The sequence below is a fragment of the Pipra filicauda genome, unplaced genomic scaffold, assembly GCF_003945595.2.
Source record: "Pipra filicauda isolate LSUMZ 115617 unplaced genomic scaffold, ASM394559v2 scaffold127_size2900866_pilon, whole genome shotgun sequence".
NCBI classification, from domain to species: Eukaryota; Metazoa; Chordata; class Aves; order Passeriformes; family Pipridae; genus Pipra; species Pipra filicauda.
Window position 1 is genome coordinate 40,040 of NW_024103740.1, and position 20,841 is coordinate 60,880.

Sequence of the window (20,841 nt, forward strand, 5' to 3'; positions counted from 1 at the left end):
AAAAAATGCACGAAGTGACAGTGTCAGCACAAAGAACCCTCTCAACTACATTAAACACTTACAATAAAAGCCTAATTTAACTGTTGCTAATTAACTAATTTAACATTCATCTTAAGCAATCCTACCTGTATTAAAGAAGGCCTAATTAATTCTATTTTTCTAGTATTCACTTTTTAAATACAGTTTTCTGAAAAAGCTGCTCATTTGACATGGCTCAAGCTCCTTACTCCATGTACACCTCAAACTTCCAGTAAGCACAAGGAGAAGTTCTGCCCTTAAAACTTCAGAGCCACCTTTAAAAGTGCAAATGCAAACCATCACCAAAACAGACACATGACAGTGCAGCAGTTGTTGGGACCAACTTCCTTTTCCACAAGTGTTTGATCTTGGACTGCAAGAGTTTACCAAGTTCAGAAGTGTATACACCTCGTCAGGAGGTAAAGATGGTTCTAACTGGGGTCACTTCATAGACTTTTTTAACTTTTTAGGAAGAGAAATCAGTGCCATGAATTGCTGAATAATACACTTTTTTCATAACTGCTAATTTTAACAGTCATAGAACCAGGAGTGTTTCATGTCTACTTTCACCCACCTCAACTTACTCAGAGACACAGGGCTACAGAACAGTCTGCACAAGGCAAAACTAATGACAAGTATTTCAATATAAAAAACTCAAACCCAAACAAAATAACCCACTCCTATAATAGTGACGATTTCAAAAGAGATCTTTAATCTTTCAAAATATTCACAGGCAAATTTAAAGTCCATACCAATGATACAAATGAAAAAACCCAAACAACAAACCAATGTAGAATGCAAAAAAAAAATCTGACTTTTTCTTCAGTCAAAAAAACATACATTAACAAATGTCAATCCTGTTTACAAAACATAACTTTCCAGTCAATATTTGCTCACAGATGTAGACACACATTGTATTGCAGTAAGATGTAATTACAGTGTCAGGTCACTTTTCCAAAATAATAATTTTTGAGAGATAACCCTGAATTTAAGAATTAGCAACAGAATTCAAGAGGAAAGCATTAAAGGAGCTATTGGTGAAGTGTAACTGGTCTGAATAAAAGATTTCCTATGGCAATCACCACATTTTCCAAAAGATGAGAAAACTCAAGTCTTTGCCCTCAAGAGCAGGAATTTTAGAGCAAACTCTGCTGTGAGACTGTGCAGAGACAGTCACAGCCTTACATGTAAAGAAGACTGAAATAACTGATGTACTTCCAATATCAAGCCTATCCAGGAAGGGCATTCCTTTGGCAAACTTAAGCTGAGGAACACATCACTGAGATGAAATGCTACATTTCAAAAGAAAGAAAGCACTATAGCAGCTCCTAAGACTTTAAGGCAGGCTGGAAAATATACAGAATGCTCAGAACAGAATAGAGAAGTTTGATCTGATCAAAAATAAGGCAAAATGACTGTAGGAATTTTACATGGCTAAAACAGGAATGTCTTCTTTTTTTTTCCAATGGAAAATTCCTTTTGGATACTAGAGCCCATCCTCCAATTTGGAATCAACTGGTTTAAGAGTAACTTACCTTAAGGCTTTTTTGTATGTTTAAATTAACACAATCCACCACTTTTGCTGCCACATACACAAAAAAAAGCAAAGCTTATTTCAAAAGTCCATTTTTAGAAGCTAAAGAGCCCAAAAGTTCCAAAGGCAATCACTGCACTTGTGTCTCCAGACGCCGCAGCTCTGTAACCACAAGATCAATGTTTATGATGGGGTTAAAATACAAGGCCCAGTAAAACAAACAATTGCAGACAAACTGAGGAATAAAAGGCCAAAAAATGGTAACAAAAAGACCCTGGGTTGAGACTTTCCAGAAATGTCTCCACATTCTGTGAGGAATAGTCCTGTGAAAAAGGAAAGGGAGAGGCTTAGAGGGACTTCCTGGTTTGTTTTTACCCACTCTAAGAAAAGCTAAGAGGTGTTGCAGCCTTAAATTATTTAGCCCTTACCTGGGATTACCCTTTACCTGTAAAACACTATTTTGCACTCCAGGAAAAGCTTTCTTAAAACCCAGCAGTACCAAACTTAAAGAGGAAGCATTAAGTCAGTGTACTTAGACCTCAAAGCCCAGCAGGCTCCAGTGTCACATTCCAGCCCTGCCACAGGTTATTCCCTGTCCCCTGTGCTCTTCTGTCCCCTGGCGGCTGGCAAAGGGAAAACCCACTACACACCACAACAAGAATTTCTCCCGTGCAGTTTCTAAAACTAGAAATGAGACCACAGCAACTATCAAGTAATATTAATATGCTCAAATTAAGATTAAAGTCACAACAGAAAACAGAAATTCCTGTAACTTACCAGAAGTAATACCAGCATAGCTAAATTTATTTATGGTTCTGAGGACCCATCCTTTAAAAACTACACTGGAAGCATATCATGACAAAATTCTGATGTATTTACTCTCAGCTGGCAACTAATACCAGTTACCATAAAAGGCAGTTCTCACAGTAAGGGTTAGTATTTCCCAGTGGTTAAGAACATGTTTATTACTGTTTCTGCATTTGCTACATCTGATAAGTAAAACCAGCTGTAAGAAACCCTATCAAATATTCACATAAATAAAGGCATTCAGAAGTATTAGCATATGTAGGAATTCAGATTCACCTGTTCTTATTAACCTCAGAGTTGTAGTCAGACACTGTCATTTCAGTGAGCAACTGTGCAATCATAAGATTGTTACTATTTATAAGGCCATCTACTTCCTACCCTCTTCAACAAACTCACTAAGACTTACTTCAATTCTCTTCTTGACCAGAGCCTCCAAAAGGAGAATAATTCCAGAACAGAGAGCAACATAGCATTCACAATTATAAATCTTGATGTCCAGTAGTGCACATCCAGCCAATCCCAAGCAAATTCAGCTATCAACTGGTATGGCAAAAATAAATATTTTACAATGAATTCTCTCCATTGTTTCCATGAAGGATCTTGAAGGTCCTGTAAATTAGGATAAAAAGACTGTTAAACAATTTCCTATTAAACAAATTCAATACTGGCTTATTTCTACCAGTCTTTTGTTGAAAAGCTGTTTTTTCCATACATTGAAAGCAACAAATTGTCTTTACTATACTTGTGGGTAGATAATACTACAGCACAGTAATTTCCATTAGATTAGAACATCCCAGACAGCCAGACCTTAAAATGCCCTTTCTTAAAACACAGGTAATTTGAGTGAAGAGCTTTTCTGTAGTCTTGTGAACTTCAGAAGGATGACTGTCACACATTTGAAGTCTTAAAAGCCTTAAACCAATCTTATTAAAGGTAATGGTTCCAACTCTGGTGACCACATAAAATAAAATCAAGGAACCACTTACTCTGTAGGTTTGTTGTTTTTAAAGTCATAGTGTAAAGAGATGAAATGGTGAATAATTACTTTATGTTTTTATGCTACTAGTCTTAAAAATGCTTGTAATTAAAGCAGGTAGCACATTTAATGTTTTGAACACTTACCAGCAGTTTTGTGAAAACATCTTCATGTTTGTCTTCTTGCATAGGACAAATTGTGTGGATGAAAGGTAGGAAAGCTTCTGCATAATCAAACAAATACAGGTATAACATACTGAGTCTTGGAGAGCTCTTCAGGGCATACAGAAGAAAGAGGGATTTTCCTGGATTTACAGCCTGAAAGGTATCAAATTATCAAGTTTCAACCCATGAAAAAATAAAATGAAAGGGACATGCCAGTTCTTAGATTTTCTGACAATTATTTTTCAAGGATCATTTTTCAAATACCACATTTCATTAAACTGAGCAGCTTTTACAAGCACAATTCCACTACCTCAACACTCCATCTGGCTTCAAAAAAATCGTCTTTTAAAGATATTATTTTAAAAATACTTAATATACATGACACACTTAATATAAAATTTACCTTATATTCCCAAAGATTCTGTGGTGGTTTAACACCTAAAGCTTTCACACATTCCAGTTCTGCCATGATGGCTTTCCTGTGGTTGCTGTTCTCTACACTGTAAGGCTCTTTGGTGAAATCCTCCTCTGTCAGTGTGAGGAGCAGCCTACAAAAGCAGAAGAATTCAGAAGGCAAACAGTGTCTCTTCACCACAAAGATATGACTCACAAATAAGCAACTAAATACCGAAACAATAAGGTACTGATAGAAGGCAGCACCTTTTGGACTACAGAATGAATCACAGAATGCTTTGGGTTGGAAAACCTTAAAGATCATTGTTAAATTACATTCCATATCAAGTGTTCACACCAACTCAGAGCCTGGGTTTTTAAATACTTCTTTTCCAGTTTCCTCTCGCCTGCTTTCAGCATTTCTCTTAGGTGGAATGCAACGATGCACATGGATACTTCCAAATGAAAGGGAAGCTGGGAGGGGTGGATAACACACAAGCAGAATTTTACTCTCAGTATCATTTCAGTCTGCATTGTCAGCAATTTAAGAAGTTCTTAGGACATTTTCAAGTAGCTTGCTTTGTATCTACTACTCAAGTTTTCACCAAAAATTGTTATAACTTCCCCTATAATGTATTCTGGTACCTTACAGAATATTCCCACAATCCATGGAACACAGTACAGTCATTTCCCCTCAAGCATCCCTAATGAATCTGTCAGCAATCCCAACACACGACAGTTGTTCTTGGCCATCAGGCCCCTCACCTTCCATTCACTTTCTCCAGTAAAAACCTTTCTTTGTAATGTGAAGCCCATGGGCCCAGCTGCTCCAGCCAGAGGATCACTTCCTCAGCAGTCCATCTAGCAACAGGCTTGTGGACAAGATGATCTTCTTCAAATTCTCTGCTACTCCAGTGATAGCCAAGTAGAACTACCTATGGGTGGATTAAAAAGATAAAAACCCCTCATCTTTTACCTGTAAAGCAAATACATTAATGATAAACATGCAATAAGAGGCTTGGCATGTAGAATTTTCCACTTCATGGGCCCTAGAATATTCAGGTTATAAAAAAGTATCTGGAAGTTTCCCCCACTTTGCCTAACTTCCATCTAAACTACATTGCAGCTGTAGTTCCTGACAGACCTCTGAAGGCCACTCTGCTCAGCTGAAGGCTCTTCTGTGCTGACAAGTTTAAGAAGATTCAATTGCATGCTAAATGAAGGAAATATGGAAAACCGAGCAGGTGAAACTTACTGCTACACAAGTTAAAGCTGTCAGAACGCCTGAGAAAAACCCTCCTCCTCGAGGATTAAATCTTCCTGTGTTCGGAACTGTAGGGATCTGGTCAGTCCCATATTGTTGGAAGGCTGCTAAGCTGCGTGCTACATCACTGTTTTGTTGAATATCTTCTTTTCTTTGTTCAATGGCATCAGAAAATAGCTTTTCAATAACATCCCTAATGGGAAAAATATTTGTCATTGTACCAAAACCATTCAGGGTTCATATTCAGAAAAGGGACTAATTTTTGGATTTTTGTTTTCCAGCCTCAATTGTAGACTATCATCTTTGAAAGCAATGAAAAATTAGTTATTAATACTTAGGAAACTTAAACTTTTATCAATTACTTCCAAACAATGTTTTGCTTAGCTTCTAAAGTTAAAATACTATGTAATTCCTCCCATATATATTTCTTATGTAAAATTAGAATTCTGGGTGCTACTGGCAAAATTACTAAAAAATGGTAAAAGACAACATAAGAGCCTACCCCCAATCCTACCATCTAATTATTAAAATATTATTAACCCAGATAGAGTATTATTCACAAAAGAAGTTGTGGGTAATTCAAAACAAACATATTTCTAGCTTTGTTCTGCAATATGATCACATTTCTTCCTATAAATAATTCCTATTACAGAAATAACTACACAATTATCAAAGATCAATCTAACTTACAATTATTAGAAAACAACCATATTAAAAGATTCAAGGGTCTCAATACTAAAAAAGGATCCCTCCTCTCCATCTCCCAAAAAAATTCAGAAGAAACCTCCCCCACTCCAGCCCCCCAAACAAAATCAACCAACACACCCCTTAGTTCCATGCAGAAAAATGGGCTTGAACAGTTCAGTGCAAGCGCAGAACATGAAAGCCTTTGGGATTTAAATGTCCTTGCAACAGTTCAGATTACCAATAAGCTACAAAATCCTGAGAAACTCAAGAAATCAGCCAGCTAATTTCAGTGGTTTGATTTATCCGAAAATGGCATTCACAAAAGAGTACACTCACCTGAGCAGGATGTTGACTTTGGGGAACCCTTCCCATTTTACTCTGCATTCGGGGCACTCGTTCTTCTTGGACGACACCCACCACAAGGCCAGGCAATGCCTACAGAAACTGTGGCCACAGTTCAGGGTGGTGGGATCGACCAGGATGTCGTAACAGCAGTGGCAAAGGAACTCACTGACTGAGAGCTGCCCACTCACGTCAGCAGTAGCACCTGTTTCACCTTCTGCCCTCTCCCTTTCCCCTTGTAAAGTCTCATCTTCTTCCATTTTCTTTTATGCCTCACGTAAACGGGAAGCCCTCTCAGATCTTCAAACCACGTACGGCATTACCTCTGCAAAGCAACAAAATAAACCTCATTAAGAAAAAAGTTCTGATAGAAGTTTAGGATGGTAAGCAGTGTAATTTCTCGTGGCACTGCTTTTGCCATTGGGATGGTTTTAAACCTTCTGAGCAACACAGCCCACTCCCAAAATGAAACATGATCTACTTTTTCAACAACATATTCATTGCAAATTACAATCAAAACCAGATTCTAGATGTAAACAGCTGGGTTTAATCTCCCTCTACTTTCTTCTCCTCTGTTATGAAACACATGAAAGTGAAACAAAGTAACTCACTGACCCACATGACTTGACTATCTTTAATCAAGGTTTTACTAAAAGACACCAATCAAAAGAAATATAATTAGAAAATACCATCAGAGATGGTATTTTCAAAGATAAAACACCAGTATAACATAAGGCTCTAATTTACTTCATCCTTCTTCCTTCCAAGCATACAGAATAAAACATTACTTACAAAAGTCAATGCTAGACATTGCTGGCTGATGTTAAAAAGAAGAAAAGTTTGATCCACAAAGTCACATGTTTCAGAATTACAAGGGATAGACCTGCTTCCACTTCAGTGAAGGTCTGAGCCCTGCATTAACTTTACTGACAGTTATACTTCGTTAGTATTTCACAAAACACACAGATGAGAAGAGTCTAAGACTGTTCCAAGCTTACCAAAGATACAAATCTATTTGCTTGATGTTCCTATTCCATTCTCTCAGATGGCAGTATCTAGTTTCTTAAGAAAAACACTAATTCAGATCACTCACTCATCACTCGTGATATGTCAGAAGATACCAAAACCGACACAATTTTCTCCTCAGGTACTACTAAACCAAAATATGACTACACTCTCAATTATGTGGCTCCTGCTTGCTACCAAATTACCTATCAAGCACCAGATCAAGCACAAAGAGGTAAGCACGCAAGCCGGTAAAGAACGGAAATGAAAAAAAAACCCAAACGAAACAACAATAAAGTACAGAAACAACAGTGAAACCAGAATCCTCAGACCGCTTACAAACCTGTATTTCCCGGCAGAGCGCGGACCGTCGGCTTTCTAAAACACAAACCTGAAACAGCACCTACAGGAGGAGAAATAAAAACCAAGGTTTTGCACTTAAAAGCATTCTTCTAGTTTTCCCAGAAGGCAGAGCCAGCAGGATTTCCGTGGGTGGAAAAATATTTCGCCGCCCAGTCTCCACCAAATTAAGACCCAGCAGCAGGACGATTTCTGGCTCCTCTCCTGCCTCCTCTTTCCAGCTCCGCCTTCCTGCCCCCCGCGCCGCTTCCTCCGCCGCGTTTCCTGCGCTGGGCAGGGCAGGGCAGGGCAGAGCAGGGCTGGGCCGAGCCCGACCCTCAGCCCTGGCCGTGGTGGCAGCCCCGGGGTGCCCCGTTCCCAGCCCCGCCGTACCCCGTTCCCAGCCCCGTTCCCAGCAGGAGCCGGGCCCGCCCCGGCACTGCCCCCGGTGCGGTAACTACACAGCCGCCCTACCGGGCCGTCCGTGTTAGCAGAGACACAAGAGAGTGTATCTACAGAGACACACATTCGCTATTATTTATATATCAATCTCTGTTCCCTTACCGCAATTCTTTTTGACTGAGTCCGAAGAAAAACGAGTGATTCATTCTGTACAACCACCTGAAAGGAGGCTGCAGCCAGGTTGGACTCTGGGGTCAGTTCTAACTACTTGGTGTTTATTTTACAGATGAAAGAAGCAAAGAGTTCCTGGATCTGTCAGTTAGGAATTCCTGGATTTGGTGGGAAATGACAGCCATCAACCACTTTAAAGTGCCATGAGCACTTTAACGAGAAACTGCAGGAATGTATGTTAAAAAATTGAGGAGTAACATGAAAATTTTAGGCTTCAGCCAATTTACTGTAAAATAGAAACATCTCTACTATTATTTTAACTAACGCCTTACTGGGCACTATTTAATCATCCTGGATGACTTACTGGGACTGCGTGTAGAATAAATTGCTTACACTGAGAAGGCAAAACTTAATCTTGAATCTTTAAAAGCTCTCTCCGCTAAGTCTGGTGTAATTCTTTATCTTCTTCTCTATGCCGAAACTGCCTCTCAATTAACGGAGACTTTTCCATTTGTTTTCATTCTGCTGGGATTCTGGAAAAGACGCTTCCTGTGCCGTGTGAGCTTTAACCCTGCAGCCCATTCTCTAAACTCTCACGGTGTCCGTGCCCACGGCTCCTGCCCTGGCCCCTGGGCAGCTCCTCCTCCCACAGCGCTGCTGCGGGGACAGAACGTTTGCTATTATACAATTACGTGTGAAAGTGCTGGTTTTACCAGGAAGGCGAACGCTTCTTCCGTAACACGCCAAGCCTTCCAGTTCCTCCGGACTTGACATCGTTAAGGCACCACCACCACCAGCATCTCTCCTGGTGTCTCCTCAGCAGATTCCCATCCCTTCTTCCTTCCTGGTGCTAGTTACGCATTTCTGGGCTGAAAGGCGAGCGCTTTGTGGGCCGTGACATCTCACAACGCCCCACGGGAGAGCGGCGGGGTGGGACGCCTTCCTTCCCTGGGCAGCGCCGCTACAGCCGCTCCGCTGCCGCGGCGGGCACGGCCGGCGGCTGAGGGCCCCTTGCAGCCCGAACAGCCCGGCAGAGCAGCGAAGGCAGCCGTGTCCGTGCTGGGTGCGGGGCAGGACGGACAGAGCACAGCACCTGCCCCGGGGCAGCGCAGAGCGCTCCGTGCCCTGAGGGCGCCGCCCCGGCAGGAAATGGCGGCCGGGCGCGCTCACGTGCGCGCTCACGTGCGGCGCGCGGGGCGGCCCCGGAAGCGCTCGGCGGGGCCGGGCCGGGCTGCGGCGGGCGCGGGATGGAGGTGACCAGGAGCAGTGAGTGACCGCCCGGAGCGACACCCCACCCCTGAGCCGAGCCCTGCCGGCTTCCCTGCCCCGGGCTCGGCCTCTCCTTCGTGGCGAAGGGGGTCCCCGCACCTCCCCTGCCCCGTGAGGGGCGGCCCCGAGGCGGGAGGCGCGGCCCCGGGGCTGAGGGGGCCCGAGGGGCGCCGGGCTGCCCCGGGGTGTGGTGCGTAACCTCAGGTGCGTTTTACCCCTTTCCCCGCAGATTTTAAGGATAACCTAAACAAAGTGTATGAAGCCATTGAAGAGTCAGACTTCCTGGCCATCGATGGGGAGTTTTCAGGTACGGTCGTGCTGGTTTTGTGGTTGTGAGCTGTTGGCAATGTCTGTGGGGGTGTCCCCGTGCCCCAGTTCGCTGTCTCAGTGTTGACTTGAAAAAGCTAAAGCTGAGGCTACTGCAAAGTGATCAAACTACTCGTTATGTCTGCGATAACAAGGTTTTGGTCAAAGATACTTGTCATGCTAATGCTGCCTCTACTCCCTCCCCGCAGCAATCTTTCAATGTGTTAATTGATTTTCAGTTGCAGCTGAGGGGGAAAAAGAAGGTATTACATGTGATACCTTTATAAGTGAAAGATTCAGATAAATGAGAAAGGCCTTGCAAGTATTTGGATAGGGAAGGGCAGCACTAAGAACTTGTATGTTTGTAAAATCCAGAGGGTGTGTGTGTCACAGAGATGCTTTAATGAGTACTTCGGTTTTGGGATGTAGAGTTCAGTCATCCATGAAACATGATCCATGTGGATCTTGAGCCATGAATGTGATCAAAACTTGGTTTTGTTAGATGTGGTGCTTATGGAAATATTGTTTATTGTGTATTGTTTAAAGTGGCTAAGTCATTTTGTAAATCCCTGGGCAGCACTCTTCCCATTTTTAGTTTGGCTTTGATCCTGCACTGTGCTGTAAAGCCCATCTTCGTTATTTTATGGAGGGTCTTTGCCTGTTACTGACACGTTGAATAGGAACCAGAACAGCAGAACTTCTGCAGAAGAGCTTTGCTGCTGGAACACTACTGTTAAAATGGGTGGCTTTTATGCAGTAGAAAATCCTTCTGAACTGAAATAATTGTAACATTAAGTGAAACCATTTTTCTTAAATTATCAGTTGTTGCATTTCTTTGCTGTGGCTAATTTTGAAAAGCTTACCCAAAGCAAACTATGTTCTACTTTTTCAGGGATCAGTGATGGGCCTTCTGTTAGTGCATTAACAAATGGCTTTGACACTCCAGAAGAAAGGTATCAAAAACTTAAAAAGGTAAAGTGTTTACACTGACTGAAAGGAAAATTCTGGAAAAAGGTTAGAATGCCTTAGTTCATCGTGGAGACAACACAGGGAAGTATGTCATGGGTCTAAAACTGAGTTCCAGGCAGCAGATGGGATTTGCTTGTTTTGTTTTCTAGTAACACAATTGAATGTTGCATTAAACTTGCAGAACTCATGGTCAGAACAGACAGAAATGATTCCTCACACAAGAATGAGCAAAGGTGTAGAACTTGTTAAAGGATGTTGAGAGTGTTAACATTTATGAGTTCAAAGGGGGATTGGGTGAGAGGAATTCAGTGAGGATAAGCTTCATCAATTCAGGCCCTGCAGGCACAGTCAGTCTCTGTTAGCATTTTAAGAAGTCTGTTGTATCAGAAGGCAGACCCAAATTCTTTGTCGTCACCTTCTTAAAGCTTTACCTTTAACATCGAATAACTTGATAAATTGATATTTTTGATCTTTATGTTCAAGAGGGCTAGTTTTGAATGCCTGTATCCGGTGTAAGCCATGTGGGTTAGAAGAATATTAAATGTGTTGTTACACGTATTTGAAAACTCCTGGCACACTGTAGGGAATGTAAATGAACATTGAGAAGGACTGAGAGCTGCTTTGGGTGCAGCATGTCCTGTGCTTGAGCAACAGGTGGAGAGGGAGATGGGACTTCCCTCAGTTCTTGTCTGTTTATGGAGTAGAAGTGCATACTACAAATCATCTTTGGGCAACAGCAAGATGATTAAATGCAGATGAAAACTAGTTGAAAAACTCTAGTGTGCTTATTTTAAAATTACCAGCGAAACAAACGTTGGTTAAGAAGATTCAGTTTACTTAATTTTGAAACGGAGAGAAGTCATATGTGGATGCACCCTGGTAATCTTTAAATGTGTACAGGTTTTATTCTCATGCAAAGTTTTCCTTTCCTTTCCAGCATTCCATGGATTTTTTGCTCTTTCAGTTTGGCCTTTGCACTTTTAAATATGGTGACACAGAAGAAAAGTATGTCATTCTCTTATTTCTTGTTTTCTTAATTGAGGATTTTCTAAAGTGATACTGATAAGCTCTATTGACATGCAACTCATCTTCTCCACAGGTATATAATGAAGTCATTTAATTTCTATATTTTTCCAAAACCCTTTAACAGAAATTCACCAGATGTCAAGTTTGTCTGTCAGGTTAGTAGAAAAAACAAGTTTGATTTTGTTTGGTTAAGGTATACCTGCAGCAAACTTCACCTTAAAAGGTGGAAAAATAGAAGTTTCTGGGGTTTGGTTTTGATTTTTTTCTTATAAGAGAAATAAACATCAGTTAAGAGCAATCCCTAAAAATGAGCTTTAAGGCAATATCTTTGACTTCAGTTTTTAAATCTTGTTATGTATTACATTGTGTGGTTTCTGGAATTGGAGATAATGTTCCAAACCTGGCAAGATAATTCTAATTTTTTCCCTTTTCTCATTGGACTTTGTGTTCCCTTTTCCTGTTTTATCCTATATTCTCATCTGCTCGTCTTACTTTTACTTCTTCCCAGGCTATTGCCAGCATTTTTCCTGTCTCAGATTTGTTCTCCTGAACATTTTGCTTTCTTTAGTTTCCTCTCTCCACGTAGTTTATTCTTTCATCTCTATCCCTTAGGATATTTATTGTTCTATGAAAGTTCAAAATAAATAACAAAAGTAATATTGCCTGAATTCTTGTTTAGGGTAAAAAATGTTGTTGCTCTTGACTTTGGACTTTGTATAATTTCTTAAAAAGTGTGAAAATAACCGAATTGATCTTTTATGCCTCAGCTCCTTTTCCAAATGTAAAGTCTTTTTCTTTTGTTGCAGAGTTCAAGTATAGATTTTTTAGCAAACCAAGGATTTGATTTTAATAAAGTTTTTCGCAACGGTGAGTTGTTTGGGTTTTTTTAATATTTCTTTCAATGTCTGCAATATTTATGATGACACCTTTCATTGTGTTCTGCAAGAAGAAAAAAGGCTGCTATTCATGATAATCTCTTAACACACAGTGAAGTTCTTGAGTTATTTTTATCTCTTTTACTGTTGTGCTGGTAGTAATTCCTTTCCAGGAATTCATTGTATGGGTTCAACAGAATGGAATTCCTGCTCAGAGGAGGGTTTGGTTGTTTCTTGTTGTCCAGTGGCAAAGCATGAATGGAGAGATCCATAGTAATGAATCAGAAGTCATGTTTTAGGAAGGGTATCAGTGCACTGTAAGGGTGCTGCTGCAGTCTGGGATTCAGGTGATGCAGGGAGCAAGGGAGAGGAGGGCTAAATATTGCTGTGGTTGGGACCTGTGGCTCTGCAGTCCTTGGGCTCCTTCCCTGTGCAGTGGTAGCAGCTAGTGTGGCATGTGCTGGAGGGAAGCCTGGGTAGACACAGAGAACCAGTGGCATGTGGGACAGAGGACTGAAAGGAAGGGTTTGTTTTCAGCCTTCAGGGCTGTAAGAGTGGCAGATGCTTGGTTAGTGATAAGTCTTTGCTGAATCCCTACACATCCCTAATTTGTCTGTAATTATGATGAGCTTTTACTTTTTTTTTCTTTTTGTTAGGAATTCCATATTTAAACCAGGAAGAAGAAAGACAGCTAAGGGAACAGTATGATGAAAAGCGTTCCCAAGCCAACGGTGCAGGATCTCTGTCATACATTTCTCCTAATTCCACAAAGTGTCCTGTAACAATTCCCGAAGATCAGAAAAAATTTATTGAGAAAGTAGTGTAAGTTAAATTGTTTCATATCCTCTGATGTTGTTGAAGCTAAAATGTGAACTGTAGTGGTATTTTTGTATGTTGAAGCCATTTTTATTAGTTCACTGGTTTTAAAATGCTGCTCTTTTTGTTTTGAAGTGTTTTCTTGTCTTTTGGGGAGAGCTGTAAACTTCAAAAAAATAAAACAGTAGATATAGAAGCAAATAATTATTTCCTCCAGGGAACAGATAGAAGACTTATTAAAGAATGAAGAAAGTGAAAGTTTGGAACTGGAGCCATGTACAGGGTGAGTTTCTGAAGTTGCATATCTTCTAAAAATATTTGTTGTTTGGTCATACAGAATTAGGGGAGTGACAAGGAAGACTGTCTTTACTTGGGTTGACTGTAGTAAAATTTACATTTGATCGATTTTTGTATGTTGAAAAAATGTACCTCTGTATATGGGTGTCATAGTTTGCTGTGTGAGCTGTAACTTCTGCACGTAGTGGCAACATATTTAAGTACAGCCAGAAAATGTCTTGTATGTATGGGCCTCCTCTTGCTATTGCTGAAGTTTTCCATAAGCCTTGGATATGCATTTTAAAAATAAACTTTTCAAATCTGTTGGACTGTTAGTTGTTTGTAGTTGACAGTGTGTTACTGTTTTTTATTAGGTCTCCTTCTCAAAAATTTATTTACCTTTGGGGTCTGGATGTTTGGAGAGTATGGTTGTTTAAAAAATTAAAAAAAATTGAATTTAGAAATAGCAGAACATTGTGAGATGAGGTAAGGTATCATCACTGTATCTGTATGGAGTGATCATAGCTACAGAATATTTTCTTATGAGATCATCTGTGGGTAACTGTACAAAATGGTGTAAATGCCTTTGCAGCTTGGGGACTGGACATCAGAATTCAGTAAAACCCAACTGAGTCTCTAGGTTCTGGTGGCAGTGACTTTTGCTTTAAAAATCTTTCTGCAAATGAACATGAAGTCAGCTTTAACTGAATATCATTACTTGGAAACACTCTATAAGAGGATTATTAGTAACAAAATTGTCTTTTGATTTTAGATTTCAAAGGAAATTAATTTATCAGACCTTGAGCTGGAAGTAAGTTGCTGGTAATACTGCCTTACTGTATATTTTTAGTATTTTTGATAAGAAATCTGGGTAAGATCTGATCTACTTAATCTTGGGGTGATTCATTTAGACACTGTTTTGTCCTTTAAAAGAAGACTTTTATAATGTTCTGAAGAACTTATTTGTGATGATTCACTTGAATATTTTAAAGCTTAGTATTTGTTTTATTATTCCTAACTGAAATGTCTGAATAGAACAGCACAGCCTAGAATTATGTGACAAATGCAACTTGCCAGGTTTTTAGTGAACAGAAAGTGCATGTGCTTATACAGATTGTGGGCTTTACCTGAAAAACTAGGAGTTCTATAGGAGGTACTGATATGTTTATAGTTTTCTGTTAGATGTCAAGCATAAGCATTTTTGATAACTTATTATATTGCTTAAAAATATCCCTTAAGGCCTTGGGAGAAGCACTAAGGCTGTAAAGTAAGATTTTCATTGTTCTGACTGCAGTTGTAAAATGTGGGAAATACAGTAGAAGGCATTTTTTGTACATTTAGCTAATTCAGTGTTGCAGCACTGAATCTGATCCTCTGTTGTTTATGCTGGAAGTGGATAAAATAAAGCTTCTCTCTGTAAAATGGAATCTCAAGAAGGGAGCTTGAGAACTAATCTGAGAGGTGCATTTAAGAATTTTTCAGTGTGAGTTTTTTAATGCCTGGATAGAATATCTATAGCTTCCAGTAGCACACAGTGTTCTATTTGTCTGACACTTAGCTTTGCATCTGCTCTCAGTGGCTGGAAGGAGGTGTTCTTGAGCTGCAGTTTGTAACATGCTGCAGTGTTGCTTCCCATGAGCACAGCTGTGGCCCTGTGTGTTCTGGGGAGACAAAGCCAAGCTGGGAAGTGAACGTGGAGATAATTAAAGCAGAAAACACTGAGGATGTTGATTGCCCTTGTGTCCTGAACTCTTCACAGGTCATTTTCTCTGCTGAAGTGTTCTCTTGTGCATCAGTGTGGGGATGCATCCGAGGTTTGTGACAAGAGGCAGCTTGTGAGGGAGGTGTAGGCTCCAAAGCCTGTGAGGAGTCAGGGAGGAGAGGACACAGCAGTGCTTGGGTATGTGCTCTCCAGGGCTCATTTTAGGAATAGCCAGAGGACAAGGAAACATGCTGGTTCTGCAGTGGTTGTACAGTTGTGGTTAGTTTATTATGATGGGAAAATGAGAGTAATTGCTGCTTAGGCAGTAAAATTACCGGTTAAGTGGTAAAAGACGTTATTCTCTTACTTTGCTATCAGTTGGATTCTGTGGCTGTGGGTATGGTGGTACTCTGGAAATGAAATGTGATTGAGTGATGCAACCCTGAAGCAGAGGTAGTGACATTTGAGTTAATAATTCCCATTGGAGTCTCCTGTTAGCAGAAAGTTCAGGGTTGTTTATAAATCCTAAAATAAGTGATGTATTAAAGGCAATGCAGGCTCCAAAGAAGCTGTCCTGTGGCTGCAAGCAAATGAGAGCATTCTCACCAGTATCTTTGGTTTGGATTTCTTGAAAGCAGAGACTGTAGATTGTGATGAAATATCTACATGATGTTTACTTAATATTACTAAAATAAGAAGGTGGAGGTCCCACAGCAGTAGGATGGGAAGTTGCATAAGATAATATATTCTAGTGCTAGTTACTCTTAGGTAATGTAAGGAGGCCAATCAAATTAGCCTGTTGCTTCAGATTTTCCATTATTTTAGATTAAAAAGAAACTTTCAATAGTTCTTTTACACTTAAGACTTATAGTAATAATGAAACATGAAATTACTGAATCACTGTTGTGGTTTCAATTTGCTAAATGCCAAATTAATAGTTACTTATATTTACTTTTCATTTGTTTTGATGTAGGTATCCAAAAGGTATTCATGTTGAAACTCTGGAGTCAGATAAGGTAACTAGGCCTCTAACATTTGTTCTCTTTGAAGGAAATTGTGTTTCTCAATTTTACCAAATCTCCTGACTTTTAGATATAACTTGAGCCTTGTTATGCGAATGCAAAACATTCTAGGTGGAATACAGTGAACTTATTTCTAAATATTGAATCTGACCATCATATGGAGTATCAGCATGTATTTGTGTGGCTTAATATTATTCCTTTATACTGAAAGGTATTTTAAGAGGTATCTTAGATATATCTGATGTTCAGTGTTGGTGAAATGTAGATTGTGATCTTAGAGGAAAAACAGTGGCATCACATGCTGTTGTTGTCCTCACCTCCCAGCAAAAATCCCTGCTCCAAAAGATATTTGAAATAAGCTATTTACAAGGACATACTGGTAACCTTTCCTGAGAATGAAAAAGTGGGTTTAGTGAAAGTTAGGTTGGGTGGATGAATGTAATACGGCTTTCTAAAGTAGGCTTTTGGGAGTAGGTGATAAAGTGGTGCCTACAATAGAAACAGTTGTGTTGCCAAGTAACTGCTGCTGAGGTGACAGTTTTCTTTACAATGTAAATTTACAGAAACTTAAATAAGAGCTTCTCAGAGTCATTCCTCAAACTATACATTTTCTGTTTTAGAAGGAGAGATATATTGTTATTAGTAAGGTAGATGAAGAGGAACGAAAAAGAAGAGAACAGCAGAAACAAGCAAAAGAACAGGTAAATAAGTTGCATTTCATTCATTTGTGTGAAAGAAGGAGGGGGAGAATCTCTGCCTTCAGTCAGCAATGCAAAGTTGTGTGCTAGGATTTGGTAATGTTTCTGAAACTCATCTTCCAAATTCTACCAGATAACTTAGGCTTTGCAGTAAAGCTGGAAGAGCTGCAAGGCACTCTAGAAAATGAAATGAGAAATTGTGGAATACTGAACCAATGTTCTGGAGCAGCGAATGCCTCCTGTGAATCTGCTCTGTCAGAGGAGTGTGGCCTAGGAATAGGAAACATCAGTTTCTTGCAGAAATTCTTGAGCAAGTTGTCACATTGTTTGCATTCACAGTCTGTCCTGGCTGTTCTGTTACAAAGCTTGATTGCTCTTGGTTGTCAGTACAATGTCCTCTGCAATTCCTGTGTCATTTCTCCATAGAAACATGTGCTGCAGGGACTGCTGTGGTAACAAGCTGAACACAAGGTCATGCCTGGTGTATTCAGGCACTCTCATTGTTTATGGGACTTTGGATTTTGCTTACTGAGTCTGAGGCAGGTTTCGGGAGGTCGCAGGACTTGAACTGTGGGAATTCTTGGTCAGACTCCTGTGATTTGTCCTTATGTATTTCAAGATACATAAGTTTGGGTGAAGCAAGTAATATTTGCATGCAGAATGCCTTTTAGGAGGAAAAAAGATATCTAACAGAGACATCAACTAATGTGACTTCTGTTTTTCCAGAAGGCAAGTTAGGGACAATTTACTACCAAAGTAGATTTTTCTGAGGCATTCTTAATGGGGCTATTACTCACTCTGACTAGAGGCATTCAGAGCTGAACAGAAATAACAGTGAATGTTTTATTGAATTTCACTTCTGGTTGGATAAAAATGAACAAAGCAAGGCAGAAATTACTTCCCTAGACCTGAAAAAGAAAAATCTGTTACAAAAAAATTCCTTAAGTGAAACTAAAATAGGTGCTGTAGTCAGATTCCCCCCGAAACCAGTTTGAAATGTGTAACTCTCATTATGTAATATTGTGTTTGTATAATATTGTAGTTGTATAATGTTTCTTCTTGGTTTGTTTATGTAAATAGTGAAAAATGTTTCTTCCCCAACCTCAGTGTTGGCATAAAAGTACAACCTGATTGAATAGAAATAACAGTCAGGATCCAACCTGTTGCATATATAACAATATATGTTAAAAATGTGGGTGAAGATATACAGCTTAATTTTAATATCTTGTTGAGCTGTTTGCAGTCTGAGAGCAGGTGAGCACTGTTAAAGATCTGTACTGACAGTGAGCTGACTGCAGTTGTCACTGCTCTGGGGAGGATGAAGTTACCCTTTGTAGCAGCTGTATGTTGCTGTGCTGTGCACTTGTGGCTAAACCAGCAGTGATACCATACAGGTGTTTTGTCTGTGCTGGGCAGCACTTGCACAGTGTCAAGATTTTCTTTTCCACCCTTCCCCAAAAGCAAGGAGGCCTGGAGGGTGGGCTCTCATTGTCTTTATCCACAAGTCTTAATGCCTGCCTTGGAATTTTGGGTGAGGGGAGTGAACAAAAGGCAGAGTGGCTTTTGCCCCTGGCCAGGGGCAACCACTACAAGAGCTTGTGACTCGTCCTACTTGACAGTGAAGTAGAGCTACACATCACACTGGAGTTCTGTCAGCAGCATCCTGCTTTTGATGTTTCCTCTGTGGTCTGTTCTTGGTTATGTCTGAGAAACAGTTTGCAGGTACAGTTTTTGCAATATTTGTGTTTATGTTTCACTAATGTCAGAATCTTTCCTTACAGGAAGAATTGAATGATGCAGTAGGATTTTCCAGAGTTGTTCATGCCATTGCTAATTCTGTAAGTTAGCATGATTTTTAATATGCCTTTGTTTGCAAGAAAAAATAAATAATTTAAAGAAAGAATTCTTTTGCTGTTACATTTTGGAAGATAGAATTAAATACAAGTTAAAGGGACTTTGTAAGTTGATGTTACTTCATGTTTTATAATGATTGAGTGTGGTAGGTTAACTAAGCTTTTAAAATAATACATGACATGAACAATCTCATTACCTGTAAGAGTCAACAGTACCAACTTCTAAGGGCTCTTCAGTAAATAGGCTTTGAACAAATTCTTTGTTCTGAAAAGATTGTTGCTGGGAGATTTTTTTCCTTTTTTTTTTCCTGGCAGTTAAAGGCTAATCAGAGAAGGACAGTTGTGTAAAATGTATCAAAGTTAACATTTAAAAAATTTCTTGTACTTCTTTAAGAAGGAGCTTGCTTCTACAGCATCTGGCCTGAAAGGTTCTGCACTGTGAGAAGCCCCTAATAACTCTCATATATTATAACCATGAGGAATATATTGTGAGTTGTTGTAAATTAAAAGGTAATGGACTGAGAAATTACTTGACTTCAACCCTAAATAGATTACATTTGGAAACCAAATTGTAAGTATCTGTTCTAGTGCATCTTCTCCACATTTGAAGCTGCTGCTGAAGGCTGTGATAAATGGTTGGGAGTAGAGGAAAAAGGAGTGAGTGCTCTGAGAGAATGGAGGAGTGTGTGGGGCAGGCAGAGAGCAAATGGGGAGGTTTGATTTGTCTTTGTTCCCAGCTGCCCTTGGCAAACATCAGGTGCTTTTCACATATTGCCTTTGCCATGGCCATGGCTGGAAGTGCAACCAACATTTAATGTTCTTTTCACAGGGCAAGCTGGTTATTGGGCACAATATGCTGCTGGATGTCATGCACACCATACATCAGTTCTATTGTCCCCTGCCTGATGTAAGTAGTCTTTTGAGTGTTCAGATGATGAAATGAGTCCCTTAATGTATTTGTCTTTTAGTCTTATCTCCACACTTTCTTGTGAATGGAAGTATTGATCAGTCTATTAAGAAGTACAGAAAAGTATTTTTAAAAAGCCTATTTTACTTGTTTTCTTAAATCTTTATGTAGAAAGCTTAGTTGAATTGAATTCTTCTCCTTTACATTCTTAAAATGTTCAAATTAAACATTGAAAGTGTGGTTTTTGCTTGTATCTATTAGTCCTTCACAAAACTGCTTGGATGATGGCAGATATGTTTAACTGACAGACATGTTAAAAAACTGGTTTGGAGCTTCAGCATAACTATGTGGTATTTCCCCCCTGTAGTTTGATAAATGGGAATGTGTATTTTCATACAAGAGAACTAAGAGAGCGATAAGAAGTCCTGTAGCAGGATGATTTCATTGGGGTGAGGAGGTGCAATGTCAGAATAATTGGAGGGAGCACACTTTGCTGACTGCAGTAGGGGCAGTCTAACAGTTCATCACTGCACTAGTCCAACAATTAATTTAAACTAAGCAATTTACTGGCACCAAGAACTTTCAAGAAGGCAAAGGTCTCATTGGAAGGATGGCCCACAGGACGTTATGTTACTTGCAGACTTCAAGGGCTTGTGGGTGTTTTGGGAAAGACTTGATCATGAGATGGGAGAAAGAAAGCTGGGACCTGTTTGGATGGTGTTGGAACATCAGCAACTGTCAGTTGTTGCTGTACTTTTTACATCTGGCAGATCTAAACCTGTAGGCATCAACTGTGTACCTGGAGTGACTGCTTATATTCCACTGAAATATTAAATGCTGGGAACATTTGAAGTAGAGCTGTTAACAGAGCTGGAATTAGAGGTAGTCTAGGCTTACAATAGGATGGGGTACTGGAAATGATAGAACATTTTATTGCTAATCACAGACAGATCAGAAATAATGAGTCTGTAGTTGTGTGTAATTGCAGGTGGTATCTATGGTAATGCAAATACATCTCTG

At 39.8% G+C, this 20,841-nt stretch overlaps 2 protein-coding genes across 6 annotated transcripts in view; one reads left to right on the forward strand and one right to left on the reverse strand.

The window, feature by feature from the left end:
• Window positions 1–707: 707 nt before the first annotated feature.
• Window positions 708–9,230, reverse strand: BFAR (bifunctional apoptosis regulator). Of its 3 annotated transcripts, none has more exons than XM_039390027.1 (9): window positions 8,094–9,230; window positions 7,534–7,593; window positions 6,180–6,510; window positions 5,148–5,349; window positions 4,658–4,827; window positions 3,903–4,047; window positions 3,482–3,652; window positions 2,766–2,968; window positions 708–1,714 (listed from the first exon to the last, which is right to left on the reverse strand). In XM_039390027.1, the coding sequence occupies exons 3-9, from the start codon at window positions 6,443–6,445 to the stop codon at window positions 1,648–1,650; spliced, it is 1,224 nt and encodes a 407-aa protein (XP_039245961.1). In that variant the 5' UTR covers window positions 6,446–6,510; window positions 7,534–7,593; window positions 8,094–9,230; the 3' UTR covers window positions 708–1,647. The 3 variants fall into 3 exon arrangements, with proteins under 3 accessions (XP_039245961.1, XP_027566983.1, XP_027566985.1); XM_027711182.2 differs by having other exon boundaries at window positions 708–1,875; window positions 8,816–9,229; XM_027711184.2 differs by having other exon boundaries at window positions 708–1,875; window positions 8,094–9,229.
• A 39-nt stretch (window positions 9,231–9,269) lies between these two features.
• The window catches only part of PARN (poly(A)-specific ribonuclease), a 48,193-nt gene continuing 36,621 nt past the window's right edge, over window positions 9,270–20,841 (forward strand). The window contains exons 1-13 of one of the 3 annotated variants that reach the window (XM_027711165.2): window positions 9,270–9,368; window positions 9,601–9,678; window positions 10,570–10,649; window positions 11,584–11,651; window positions 11,746–11,827; window positions 12,479–12,539; window positions 13,204–13,369; window positions 13,581–13,646; window positions 14,412–14,450; window positions 16,315–16,357; window positions 16,984–17,064; window positions 18,843–18,899; window positions 19,744–19,821. In XM_027711165.2, coding sequence (XP_027566966.1) covers window positions 9,350–9,368; window positions 9,601–9,678; window positions 10,570–10,649; window positions 11,584–11,651; window positions 11,746–11,827; window positions 12,479–12,539; window positions 13,204–13,369; window positions 13,581–13,646; window positions 14,412–14,450; window positions 16,315–16,357; window positions 16,984–17,064; window positions 18,843–18,899; window positions 19,744–19,821 — 918 coding nt within the window. In that variant the 5' untranslated portion in view covers window positions 9,270–9,349. Of the gene's footprint in view, window positions 9,369–9,478; window positions 9,679–10,569; window positions 10,650–11,583; window positions 11,652–11,745; window positions 11,828–12,478; window positions 12,540–13,203; window positions 13,370–13,580; window positions 13,647–14,411; window positions 14,451–16,314; window positions 16,358–16,983; window positions 17,065–18,842; window positions 18,900–19,743; window positions 19,822–20,841 lie in introns of those variants that run through there. The other 2 variants (XM_027711164.2, XM_027711166.2) reach the window with 2 other exon arrangements.